This window comes from Dermochelys coriacea, chromosome 10 (genome assembly GCF_009764565.3).
Source record: "Dermochelys coriacea isolate rDerCor1 chromosome 10, rDerCor1.pri.v4, whole genome shotgun sequence".
NCBI lineage: Eukaryota > Metazoa > Chordata > Testudines > Dermochelyidae > Dermochelys > Dermochelys coriacea.
Window position 1 is genome coordinate 25,514,551 of NC_050077.1, and position 14,560 is coordinate 25,529,110.

The following is a 14,560-nucleotide window of genomic DNA, read 5'->3' on the forward strand; positions in this document are numbered from 1 at the left end:
GGACCCGAACCTCAAGTGATAAGCAATTGACTCAACTGATGGTATACGGTATTACTGTATTATAAAAGGGTATAAGACTGAGGTCTTTTCTGGAAGCTAATGACATACCGGTGATTAATATCATTATGGAATGTACCTATGAAATCTATATGGAAATATGGATATTTAATAATATTATGTTTTAAAGTCTGTAGCAAAACAGGGATAAACAGGTTCCCTCCCTAATAGAAGAGAAGGCAGCTATTTACTTGTCTCCCTATGTAAATTAAGTGTTGTGGAATCAAAATAATGGAAGCCCCATTTATATACAGGGGAGTGGGAAGCCCAGAAGAAGGGAAGAACAGCATGAGGTCATCCTGCCTCTTGAAACAAAGTCATTGAACTTTGGAAGTTCATGAGCTAAGACAGAAGCCATCTTTGGCAATCATCACTAGACAGACAAGCAAAAAGAGCTTTTGCGAGCTGAGAAAGATGGGAACTTCAACCATGGTGGGTCAAGGGAGTAGGGGTGAAATCTTTAGAAACTGAATATAGGTGAGAAACCATCTTGAAGAAAGCCTGTACCTTGCTAGGTTAAGTTTTAGACTTTTATATGCGCATTTTCACTTTTATTTATTTGAAACCCCTTTTAACTTTATTCCTTTTACTTGGCATCACTTAACCTCTATTCTGTTTAATACATTTATTTTATTTTTACTATAAACCAACTCAGTGCTGTGTTTAAACAGAAGGATGTTAAGCTGATAAACTGTGATGTGCTTTGTATCTTTACAAGAAAGAACAGACCTAATTATTTCTCTGAACTATCCAGGAGAGGGCTGGACATTCCAGATCACATGGCTTTGGGAAAGTTTGGGAATGGAGAGTGTGTTGAGGTCACCTTGCTGGTTGTAACCAAAGCAGGGGCTGTAGACAGGGTGGTGGTATCCGAACTGCTGAGCCAGTGCTGTCTAGCACACCGACACTTCAGGGTGTGATCTGTGTACTTGTTGGCTGGTTGTGAGTATCCCCGGCTGGGAGCTACAACAGAAAAGCATTGTAAGGCACCCAGGGTTGCAGAGCAAGTGGAGACACCATCCCCTGAAATCCATAACAACATACAATTAACAACATTTGGTGATTTTCAACAACAGAGCTGTAAGCTTTAAGTAAAGAAGCATAACAGAAGCAAGTGGCAGTAAAAATTAACTGCTAGGCATCAGATTTACATTTTACATCCAGCACTGTGAAACTAGCTCTTGGGAGAATATTATCCTCTTGTTTCTTTGCTGAGCAAAAGCAGATTTTGGGGCCTTACATGTCAGTTTCCCATTTGGAGCACAAATCAGTGACATGGAGCCAAGGACTTCTTAACTGTGATTGGTTTATCTACAAATGTACACAAGTCCTAACTCTTTGCACAGCGGTTGTACCAAAAGGCACACAGGCAGCTCCCTCTCGCAGAACCCACAAGCTAAAGAACGAGTGCTCTGTTCCCTGGAGCAGCTGTTTTGGGCCCTTGTCTCTCTCTCCAGGACTCACACAAAGCTCAAACAGACCCAATTACTTCAACTCACCTTTTGTGGCCCTCAACCCCCACTCTGTGCACCAGGGGAAACTCCTAATCTCAGGCTCCCCTCAGACTTCATGGTCTGGAAAGGTAGCCTTTATTAACGCTCCTTCTGTGAAGCTGCCCTGCAACCTAAGGAAACTCAGAACAGTCTAATGGCTCAGACAAAGTAGTTTAACCTACACAACAACTCTGAGACTCATAACCCCTAACTCTTTCTATGGGGACCTTCATCCTGGGTGCTTATAAATCCATGACCTCTAACATGCAAGCCTTTGGCACCTTTTGCTATAGCAGTGTACACACATACAGAACACTGTCTGTACTTTGATTCACCAGATCTAGTCCTGTTGTTGCCCACCTCCATAATAACCCCTCCGCAAGGGTAGGTCTTCACTGCAGAGCTAGCTCCAGTTATCTGCACTCAAGTTATGCCTCTCAAGTGAGCCTAGCTGGAGTGCATGCGATGAAGTGAGCTGTAGCTCACGAAAGCTTATGCTCAAATAAATTTGTTAGTCTCTAAGGTGCCAGAAGCACTCCTTTTCTTTTTAGCTGGAATGAGAATGGCCAGACTGCAAGGCAATTATAAGTCAATGGAACTACTTACAGTGCTTAAAGTTAAGCATATGCATAAGCCTTTGCAGGATCAGGGCCAGAGATTGCAATTGGAGCAGTCTTTACGTGTGTGTGTTTGGGCTGGTGCTATCTGGCAATCAATCAGTATTATCAATTATATTTTAATTCATGTGAATTTTACATTATTGTTTGGGCTCTCAGAGCTCTGGCTGGATATTCTGACTGTGAGAAACCAACATTCAACCAGCCTTTTTAAACCAGCAAGACTGGATAACTTTTATCCAAGAGGATTCAATGAACTGGTCAAGGAGCTATCTGAACCATTACTGTTGATTTTTAACAAGTCTTGGAAGACACTAGGAAGTTCCAGAAGACTGGAATCAATATTTTAAAAGGGTAATTGGGATGGCCTAGGAAATGTAGACTGCGTAGCACAAAATCAATCCTGGGAAAAATATGGAAATGGAGATAAGGAGCATAATCAGTAAATAATTCAAGGATGGTAGCATAATTAATGCCAGACAGCAGAGTTTTATGGAAAATAAGTCTTTCAAGAAAATTGGATATTGCTTTTTGATGATATCACAAGTTTGGTTGATAAAGGTAATTGTGTTGATATAATGATGTACTTTAACTTCTGTAAGACATTTGATATAGTCCTAGAAGATATTTTGATAAAAAATAAGTATTTTACAAAATCAATGTGGCCCATGTTAAATGGATTAAAAACCGGTTAACTGATAGATCTCTAAGTAATTGTAAATAGAGAAACAGTCTCCTGCGGGAATGTTTCTAGTGGTCCAATGCTATTTAGGATCTTTATCTGGCAGGATTGGTAATGTGAGCAATCCATGTTTTAATACCATATTGCATTTCGCTGTATCTACAACAAAGAATGTAAGACACACTTACAAGATGGAAGCACTTATCCTGGAGTACAGCAACACTGAAAAGGACGTTGGAGTAATGGTAGAGAAACGTCTGGGCGTGTGCTGACAGGGTGATGCTGTCACTAACATGGCAAACACAATCCTTGGATGCATAAGCAGGGGTATATAAAGTAGAAGTAAGAAGATGGTATTACCTTTGTATACAGCATGAGTGAGATCAGTACTGGATACTGCGTCCAGTTCTGTGATTCATTTTCTGATGTTGCAAAATTCTAAAGCATTCAGAAAAGAGCTACAAAAATGATTGAATGTCTGGACAACATGCCTTATAGTGATGAGTTTAACAAGCTAAATCTATTTAATTTATCCAATGGAAAGTTCAGTGGCAAATCTGGCAATTCAATTATGGTCTAAAAATACTTTCACAGGAAGGAGATTTCTGATAGCAAACAATTCTCTTTAATCTAGCAGAAAAAGGCATACTCAGATCCAATGACTGGAAGCTGAATCTAGACAAATTCAGACTAGAAATAAGGCACACATTTTTAACACAGAGTACTTAACCATTCGAACAACTTACGTAGGACCACAGTGGATTCTTCTTCACTTGGAGTCTTTAAATCAAGACTGGATGTCTTTGTAAAAAATGTGTGCTATCACTCAAACAGAAGTTATAGGCTTGATGCAGTAACTTCTGGGTGAAATTCCATTGCTTGTGACATGGAGGAGGCTAGACTAGATGGCCATAATGGTCCATTCTGGCTTAAAAATCGGGCTCAATTTATCCATAACAGGATCAAAACGGAGAGACCTACAGCTATGTGTAAATACAACTGTTATCCACTTTTCCCAACCACCCCCTATTCAGTGGTTGATCTCTGTATGTTGTGGTGCCCTTGTACAGTTGTGAAGGTAGAAGTTACTTTGAAATTTTCTAATTCAAATTAATTTAATAAGGGGGAAATAAAGGATGGTATCACAGAATAAATCTACATTAATATCCCCCACAGCAGAGGATTCTGAACAGCATTCTGGCTTGGATGGTATCTGATAAAGATTATCCCAAGCTGCACATTACAGGTCTTCTTAAATGGAGTTTCATAGTGAACATAGTAATTTATGTTCTGTAGGACTCAACCTTGTTTGCATGCATCCTGTCACCACAAAGCTGTAAATTACAAGTTTTTGAGCACCAGCCTTGGGAACAAATTGCACTGCATATCATGTCCTTGTTGATCCCCTTCAGCACTGACATCACATTATTTCAAACAAACAAACAAACAATTGGGTTCTTCTTCCCACAAATGTAATAGCAGAAGCTCCTGGAAGTGGCATGTTTATCAAATAAGGGAATTGGATGATGATTTGTGTAGGAAGCCCTTGTGATCGGAATATCATAACACCAAACATTAGTAATCAACCGCACATACTGCCAAAATGTGTGGACCCAAACTCAGCTGGTGGAGCCTGTGTGCAGCTCTGCTTTAAAGTGGACCTCCACAGATTTACATCAGCCGAGGATCTGGCCCTCATTCAACTACTGGAGAGGACTTTATTTTTTTTTCCCAGAAAGTCTACATGCTGATCAGCATCTTTGAGGATTCATGTATATCAAGAAAAAGTTGTATCACAGTACCCACTCTGTGGGCTATGTTGCATTAGCCTGTCATGGAGAGACTGCAGTGGGATGCAATACAGCACAATGCCAGTAAATTGTACGTGGTATATAGTGGACTTGGTCTAAAAGCACCACTTTTGAAGCTACACCTAATCTCAAGTAGGCACATGATCAGCTTAGCGTGAGAATCACAAAACTCTCATCTAGAAGTAAAGAAGCCATTGTCCAACACAAAGAATAGAAATCAAGGTCAAAATGTAAATGAAGCCCATTGTATTTGCACAGAAAATGGAAATATCTGCCTATGATCAAGCCATCAGTATTCACAATTATGTGATCACAGATTGCATTTATCTAATAGTAATGCACATTAGAATGTGTAAACTTAACTTTATCTCAGGCTACTAAGAAACAGCAGAGATTTCTTAATTGCCAGTCATTTCCCATAGGAATCATCACTGTGGCTGCTGAAAACGCTGCTCTACTTCGCTCAATGACCTCCAACTACTTATTAAGGACTAGATTGAGACTATATGCTCTGCTGTGAGCAAAGGGTAACACACTGTTAATCTGCCCCTAGAATAGCCCAGGTGAGAGATTATAACTCAAACACTGTGACTCCCATTCTTCTGATACTCACAGGAGGGAGCAAATTGCACTAGGTCTATACCTAGCACAACATATGTTACCAGGCATGTTGAAGGAGCAGCTCATGGGAGATGGGGATGCTCAGAACCTTATAGCAATGGGCCCCGACTGAAAGAGCTGTCTGCCTATTCCCCACCACCCAGCCCTCCAACAGTCCAGAGGTCAAAGGAAAACAAAATTTTCCCACATGATTTATCCACTAGATACATGCCATAGAGGTGAGTGGGGAAGGGACAGGGTGCGACACTGCTAGTATTATGGGTCTGTTAGACACAAATCTACACCGCTTCATTATGTAGCTGGCAGAGTCTACATATTCAATGAAACGCAGGACTGAAAGCAAAAAATATTCCTTTCACTTCATTAGTAGGTCCATTGGGGTCAGATTATTGTTACTGGTAAGGTACAGGATGGTGTATAGGACCTTCACACCTAATTATACATAAAAGAACTACAGTCTCCTGTAGCATGTCTACTATGCTTCCCAAACTACCTCTATTACTTAAACAAAAATCTATGCACTCCTTAGAGATTCTACATGTGGTCTGATTCCAAAAAAGGGAAGAAAGATGAGACAAGCCTCCAGGGTGATGAGACAAGGTGGGGAAGGGAATGTCAAAACACTAGTTTTAATTCAAGTTTGGAATTTGATAAAACAGATGTGAATAATGTGAAATAAAGACTGGCACTTCAAAAGAATATACTGTATTATCAGTATCAATGGAGGTTTGCGGCATGGGATTTTTTTAGGAGATAATTACTTGCAAAGACAAATGATCTAAAAAATTTAGTATTCATATAAAAATTCCTCTGTATCCATATAAAAAGCATCAACTAGATTAAGTTTAAAACAGCTTCAGGGAAAAATAAAACTAATTTTCAATAAATAAAGATTCCAAATCCTTCCTTCCGAACAGCAAATCAAATATTTACAATACCATAAAACCCATTTCCTACTTGTTATTTTCATAAATTCATCAAGTCTTTCTTAGATGGGAATGTATTTTCTTTAAACACATTTCTTCATTGCGGATTACAAGATATACATATACAAGTTAAAGTTCTTGCTAGCTTTTATGGCCCACACCTGTTCATATATATAACATTATGGGAAGCCATGAGGTGACACAATTAAAGTTAATACTATAATTTCGATACATCTTCAATAAATGCTTATTGTCAGATGTGGTGCATTCCTTTTTTGAAGCTGAGTCTAACATCAATAAGCACAGTTCTGACTGAACTGAAATCAGTTCCTAGATGAAGCTGTTACCTACAGGTTACACTCACATAAGCAAACAAAACATTGCAATGTGCACAAGGCAATGTTAATAAATAAGAACCCATAAAGAGAGAACACAATTTCCTTACATCAGCACCATCCAAAACTGCGGTATATTAAATTAAAACATAGAAGTTTTCCATGGGCTTCTGCAAGGATGGATTATGAAATGGGGAAACTCAGAAAACTCTCTGTTGGTGCAAGTCAAACTCACCTGAAGGATTTTTAGCATAAATTATAGGTTTTCAGACTCATAGTAGGTCACAGTCCTACATTTCTTAGGGCCCTAAACAGTACATTTTTAGATGTGTAAGGAAATACATTTTGATTGCAGATGTCATGTTTTAATCCACTGTGGCCTTGAGGCAATTGCTAGCACCTACTGTGAGCAAGATGTTGGGGAAAGGTTCCTCAAAAACAGTGTCTGTAGCACAGAGTAGCAGTCACTCAGTTAAGCTGAAAAAGCATCCAGGATAATTCACTAGCTTTAAGTTACATTCACTTAGAACAATTACAGTAATACTGGGATCTCAAAGCACTAAACATTATTATTATTTCCCTTATTTTACAGATGGGGAAACTGAGGCAGAATCATTCACAAGCACCATTACAACAAGTCAAGGCAGAAATAGAGCCCCAGTCTCCTGACACTGGTCTAGATCAAGCTGCAAAACCAAATACTTCACTTATAACAGATCTGGAATCCTAAGAAGTTGGGCCCATGGCCAATTCATGCTGCCAGTAACATTAATTTTCCATTTTGTGGTGTTTCTGTTCTCCCAGCATTTCCCAGCCTATTCATATAATGAATAAAACCATACATGCAGCATATGGAATTAAGGAAAAATCCTTCTGAACTTGCTGCCAGCTTCCTAGCTTTAGAATAATTAATTCAGAAAGTAGGCTTTCCCTGCATTGATTTGATTAAGTGCAGTGACCACTTATAAAAGCTTGCTACGTTCGCTTTGATTTAGCTAGGCTGATTATATATTTAAATATACAATGACCCTTTTGATTTTTCTCCAGATATTTACCAAACAACAACAAACTTGGATTTAACATAGGAATTTAGCTTCTCCCCACCCTCACCTTATTCAAGGTTGTTTTAATTAACCTTTAGACTTCAGAGCAAATATTACACATACTTACATAATTCATGCTCATTGTAGTTTGGATTAATCTTTTCTACATAAAACTTCACAAGAAGAAGAGGATCACTAGAAATGCAATAGTGTTTTGAACACCACTCCGTACTAAAGCAACTCAAAGGGTGAAAACCTGGCCCCAATGAATCAAAGACAAAATTCCCATTGACTTTAAGTGGGGCCAGGATTTTACCCTAGATTTTTATCACTCTTCACAAAGGGCCTGCTTCCAAACCCAGTGTAGTCAGGAGCAAAGTTTCCTTACACCAAAGTTCATCGCAGATATGTTCCACTGCACATGTACATACATATGCACTCATCTTCAATATGTGGTAAAGGCTGATTGCTGTCCAAATGGCATTGCTCCTTTTAAAAGATACAGTACTTTCAGCACTGCTTACTATAAAAACAAAATCCCGAGTAGAGTTAGCAGCCATTATTATCCAGCAGCAAAATATATATTTCTAATTTAGTGACCAGAGAGTGCTAACTTGAGACTTAATGGCCCTTCAAAGGAAAGGAATCATAGAATATCAGGGTTAGAAGGGACCTCAGGAGGTCATCTAGTTCAACCCCCTGCTCAAAGCAGGACCAATCCCCAATTTTTTTTTGGCCCAGATCCCTAAATGGCCTCCTCAAGGATTGAACTCACAACCCTGGGTTTAGCAGGCCAATGCTCAAACCACTGAGCTATCCCTCCCCCAGTTTCAAGAAATGCTATAAAGTTGTCACTGCCACAGGCTGGATTCAGTTAAAATGTGCTTGAAGTTAGAAAAGTGACTCAAAGAATGACGCTCTGGGGTTCCATGCTTTTCATTATCTGACATGCTGATCAGATTTTATCTATTATTAAGCAAAATGATGTTTTTACGTCCACCTGACAACCCTACAAACTCAGGGATCTGGGATCTGACAGCCAGGTAGGGTCGCCAGGCATCCGGTTTTCAACCAGTATGCCCAGTCAAAAAGAGACCCTGGCGGCTCCGGTCAACACAGGTGACTAGGCTGTTAAAAGTTCAGTTGACCACAGCGGCCAGCTCCACATGGCTCCTCTGTAAGCAGCCAGCATATCCCTCTGGTTTCTAGCTGCAAGGGCTACCAGGAGGGCTCCACATGCTGTGCAGTGCAGGCTCCACAGTGCAGGCACCACCCTGAGCGCCAGCTCCACAGTTCCCATTGGCTGGGAACCACGGCCAATGGGAGCTGTGGGGGTGATGCCTGTGGACAGGGGCAACACACAGAGCCCCCTGGCTGCCCTTGTGTCTAGGAGCCAGAAGGACATGCCGGCTGCTTCAGGGAGCTCCTGAGATAAGCACCATCCACCCCCCTGCCTCAGCCCTGAGCCCCCTCCCTCACCTAAAGTCCCTCCTGGAGCCCACCCCCTGCACCCCCACCCCCTACCCCAGCCCCCTCCTGCACCCCAAACCCCTCATCCCCAGCCCCTCCCTGGAGCCCATACCCCCGCAGCCAGAGCCCTCATCCTCTCCCGCACCCAACTCTCTGCCCCAATCAGGTGAAAATGAGCGAGTGAGCAAGGGTGGGGGAGAGTGAGTGATGGAGGGAGGGGGAATGGAGTGTATGGGGGTGGGGCCTATGAGAAGGGGCGAGGCAGGGCAAGGGTGTTCGGTTTTCTGCAATCAGAAATTTGGCAACTCTACAGCCAGACTGGATTCTTTCTGGCTCTTGTATCATCCCCTGCCTTTATTTACATTTGCTGCTTGCCATGCAAATGCTACCAGAAAGGCTCCATTGATAAAGACTCTTTAACTTCACCGTACACTCAGCTGCTAGTTGCCACCTAGCAAGAGAATCCATCAACCCTGGATACTGACAGGTTCCAAGAGGTCTTCTGTTCCAGTTACAAGGAAAGAGAGATGGACATTACAAAATAGCAATAGCATAGTAAATGGTGACTCTGCTTGTGAGGAAACAATCTAGACTGTACACAAAAATGTATACAAAATGTTCAGCAATGCTAGAATTCTCTGAACAGGAGAGGCTTGGGAAGGAGATTTATGGCAATCAAGTTACCTTTCCACTCTCGAAGATACTTCATCTCAGCCCCATTACCAAATATCTGAGCACCTCAAGGTCTGATGTATTTATCCTCACAAAACCCCTGAGAGCCAGGGCAGTGCTATTATCTCCATGTTGCAAATGAGGAACTGAGGCCGAGAAAGACAACAGGTTAAATTTCCAAGAGCCTAAGTAACTTAGGAGCCTAACTCCCATTTTCAAATGTGGCTTAGGCACCAAAGCCAATGGGCATTAACTCCTATATCACTGAGCCACTTCTGAAAATGTTTCCCTAAGCGACTTTCCAAACATCACACAGGAAGCCTGTGGCAGAGTAAAGATTCAAACCCATGCCCCCCAAATGCCAGGCTAGTGCCACATCCACTAAACTATTCTTCCGCTCAACATAACAGTGATCCCCTCAGGTCAGCTTCTTTAAAAGAGACTTCAGTTTTCTATGTATTTACATAGGGTATGTCACTCTGTGGGTTCCCATAATGTCCATCAAAGGTGAACACTACAGGGAAAATACACATTTTTCCTCCCCCAAAATATCAATAAAATTATAGCCCTAATTTAAAATGGAGAACTTTATAATATCTGGTTTTACATTTTTATTTTTGACTAACATTGTAATAGTAATGGCAAATAATAATCATCCTCTGACATGTCCATTTTCCCTCTGCTAGATTTGTTTTTGGATAGGAAAGTCTTTGAAATACCTCTGACTGTGAAGTGTAAAGAGCTTAAGCTACAAGTGTTTTGCCTAAGCGATTGCTTATCTGTGTGCAAGATGCTAAGATCTTGTATCTGGGCTCACTATGTTCCTTTAATCTCACACACAAATACACACACAATTGTTATAATCTGGATGTGAGATTTTAGTTAACATCTTAACTGAACGGAGTTTCCTTTCCTTGGAAAACCAATGGACTCTCAGAAAATTACATTGTTAAAACAATCCCTAGAGAACTTTAAGTTAATATAAGAATGGCCATACTGGGTCAGAGCAAAGGTCCATCTAGCCCAGTATCCAGTCTTCCGACAGTGGCCAGTGTCAGTTGCCCTAAAGGGAATGAACAGAACAGATAATCATCAAGTGAACTTGACTGACTTCCCAGAGAGGGAGAGGGCATGGAAATCAGACAGCAGTATCTACTAAAATGATGGAATGAGGTCACAGGGAAGATCTAAGCAAGTTGTACCACATGAACATAAAACCCACTGTCATCCTATACAAGACTGGCTCAGGTATCAACACCCCTTATTTAAAGGCAGAGCCACAGGCACCATGAACCCAGCCCCACCCGACCTCATAACCCTAGGACACTAGAGTATATGAAGACTGGCAAGGGGAAAAAATCAAGGCTAATACAGAACATCAGCATCTGCCCAGTCATGCTGACTGTTAAAGAAAATCTGTAATGCTCAAACCCAGGCTTCTGCCAAGCAGGGTTTACGAGTTGCTGCTCGGACACTGCACTTCAGCTGGGCCTACTCAGAATTCATAAAGAGTGCTGTCTGCCAAGGCCAATTATCTCTGCATCAGACACAGAAACACAAACTTCATTCAGTAAACTAATTAAGTTGTTTGGGCCCTCTGCAATGAACAGCTGAAAACACAGGCCAGGATTACAACACAACACAAACAAGAGATAAATAGATTTCTCTTGGATTTACTAATGATTCCTTTGACAGGGCTTGATTGAATACAAATGCTCTTTGTGTGCATTCACCACCAGGGCAAAGGAGCAAAAGAAAAACAAATAGCTGGGTATGTTGCCCAATGAGCATTACCCATTTGGGAACCATCAGCGGTGCAAGTACGGTCCAGTACACTGAACCAGTAAGCTATTTATAGCCAGTATGCCGTACCGGAAAGACACAGGAGGAACAGAATGCAGGGCCACCCAGCGGCCCCATGCCAGCAGCTCCTCCAGCGCAGCTGTACCTCCCCCAGCTCTTCCACACAGCTGCGTCTAGCGACTCCTGTCTGGGGTCTGTAGGCAGCCCCGCCGGAGGAGCTGCCAGAATAGGGCCACCCGACATTCTGCTCCTTTCGCCACTGCGGTTCCCAGGAGAGCTCGGTGGTTCAGGGCTCTCCCAGGAACCACAGCGGCGAAAGGAGCAGAACCCCATGCCGGCAGGTCCTCCAGCGTGGCTGTACCGCCCCTAGCCTCAACTCCCACAGCCCTGTCCTCCGACAGGGCTGCGGTACAGACCTTGGACAGGACTCAGGAGACTAAGCTGCATGGAAGGGCTGGGGTTAGGGTTAGCAGCACAGCTGCACTGGAGGAGCTGCTGGCACAGGGCCCCCTGGCGGCCCCACGTTCTGCTCCTTTCGCCGCTGTGGTTCCAGAGAGCCCTGCGGTTGAGAAGTCTCCGGCACACCAGGAGGAAGACAGAGCCCTCCCCGCCAGGTAACGTGGGATGGATCACAGGGAGGGGAGGGAGAGTGCACGGGGCCTGGGGGTGGAGCGGGGTCATGTGAGGACTTGCGTGGCGGGTCACATGCCCCCCTTTAGCTGGTGCAACATACTGTTAAGAAATGAATTCTACTTGCACCACTGGGAACCATCAAACAATATTTGACCTTGTTGCTGTCCTCATTTTCTTTGTGTGACAATGATCATCAGGGCTGTCACCAGGGACTGAACCCCAGAACTCCAGAGCTAAGGTGTGACTCACACCAGCTTGAGTTAAAGGATCAACTCCCATGGCTGGGAGCTGTAGTCTCTGTGGATCAGGTATGCAGCAGGGTGGTTAACACGCATGGAATGCTGGGTCACACTTGCACGGTAGCCAATTCTTTAACCTTAACTTACTCTGATAAAAGCTGCCCCTGAAGAATGTCAATGAACCTACAAATGGCAACTTGACCACTGGATGGGAAGTTGGCCTAGACAGGGCTTGGCAGTGACATCATGTTATCATAACCAGTGTGACAGGGGCTTTCGCATGCAGCATTGCACTGCCCTGAGACACAAAGGAAACTGCAAGTGATAATTCATGAGGCTATGAAAAGAATATGCTTCTATCCCCATCCGCCCCAGAAATGAGGTGAATGAGTCACTACTATAGGTAGGTCAGGCTGCTAGTCGCTTTCAGGAACAATGTTCTGAACAGTTAAGTAATACTTCAAGCATCCCCACAGGAATTAAACATCCAACTCACCTCTTTTCAATCCAGCAAAATGAAAACTCAGCCAGAAGCTTTATAGCCTCTCAACTTTAAAAATGAAATGGAAATAATCTTTTAAAATAAAGTTAAAACTTTCTAAAGTAAAACATCCATGAAAGAGACAGAGTCCTTAAAGCACACATTTCTGAAATGCCACAGTACACCCGGGTATGACAAGTCATGCCCTGCTCAGTCTGAGCCTGGGAATCTCCAAAAAAACTGCTGACCTGACTTCCCAGTCAGTGCTCTAACCACTACATCAGACTCCTTACCCATTTATATAAAGTCAAATGTAAGGGCACGAATAGCTTTCCTTTGGAGACAAGGATTTATAGCAGCTGAAGATCTGGCCCCTAATGTTTAATACAACATTCTGAGTAGGAGACCCAGCCCCTGAAAATGGCATTGTGTGACGTGAAGTTAATTAGCCCATAAATTAAAAAAGACCCTATCCAGTCATCTGTAAACACAAGAGTAATAATGATGAGTAGAACTATATTTCTCCTCGTGCTGCCAATGCAAACAGGAAAGGGCGAGTACGTAGAATTAAATAAGCAAATGTGGAACTAGAGCAGCTCCTGAACAGATTTGAGAGGAGCAGCATGAAAGAACTGACCAACTTCCGAATGCAAACAGACCTCAAATCCTCAGAGATGCTGCCAAGCCCACAGCAGACCAGAGGGGTCAACTGCTGTAGAGAAGAGGCAGGTCTCTGTCTTTCAGCCCTCCCCAACATTCCAAAATGCATGTACTAGTCTGGTAAGTGTGTTTATTGAATGGCTAGACAATACTGTTTCAAATGTACTATAATCTTTCCTCTGTATTTCAACTCAACCAGTTGACACTGGTATCAATGCACACAGTCACATGAATGATGAATATCCATAACAGACACTTTTAATATAGTTTTGAAAAAGCCTTTACTTTGGCCACAAAAACCCAAGCAAACAAAATACAACAATCCAGGATCATGCAAAGCTCTGGAGTCTCAATGAACAGCCTATTCCCATAACACATGGAACTGGCCAGTGTGGTATATGTTTATCAGTAAGCATACAATCTTCTTTTCTGTACCTGTAGGTATGCTGACACCAGACCACATTCTGGTCCCAGTGAAGCCAATCATTTTTTTCCCATGGACTTCAGTGGGACCCTATACCCTGGACACCCTGCATTTCTTGTGCCAATAAATGGGGGATAAATTAAGGTTTTTTTTCCAGAGGTATTAGGAAACAAAAGAAGAAGGATCACTGCAGAAAGAGAACCAGAGACACCAAGTCACAGTTATTCAAATACAGTTTGAGGAAGTAAGTTAAATATAACATTGTGTCTGCAAGTTCAGGTTCATTTGGGATTTACCCATGATCTCAGACCTTTCTGTCATACCCACAATCTTCTATCAAAATGGCTTCAACAACTGCTGGCAGGGAAAAAATAATCGATGTAGAACTTTTTTTTTTTTTAAATAAGTCATCTTGATTCCCTCTTCTCAGTCTGCAGCTAAATTCTGAGATATCCCTTAGCATTGAATCACACATGCTTAGAGCTGAATCCAGGAACCCTTCCGTTCATTTCAATGGACTTTGGATCCGGCCCATAGGACAGACTTTTCTAAAGGTCTCATCTAACAGAACTGGGGCTAGATTTTCAAAAGAG

The 14,560-nt window shown here is 42.3% G+C and overlaps 1 protein-coding gene across 3 annotated transcripts in view; it reads right to left on the bottom strand.

Moving 5' to 3' along the window:
- Positions 1–14,560, bottom strand: part of LOC122456118 (transmembrane protein 104-like) — a 94,890-nt gene that overhangs the window by 36,802 nt on the left and 43,528 nt on the right. The window contains exon 8 of one of the 3 annotated variants that reach the window (XM_043493937.1): positions 9,466–9,557. The exons of the other annotated variants lie outside the window; for them this stretch is intronic. Coding sequence (XP_043349872.1) covers position 9,557 — 1 coding nt within the window. The 3' untranslated portion in view covers positions 9,466–9,556. Of the gene's footprint in view, positions 1–9,465; positions 9,558–14,560 lie in introns of those variants that run through there. 3 annotated transcript variants of the gene reach the window in all.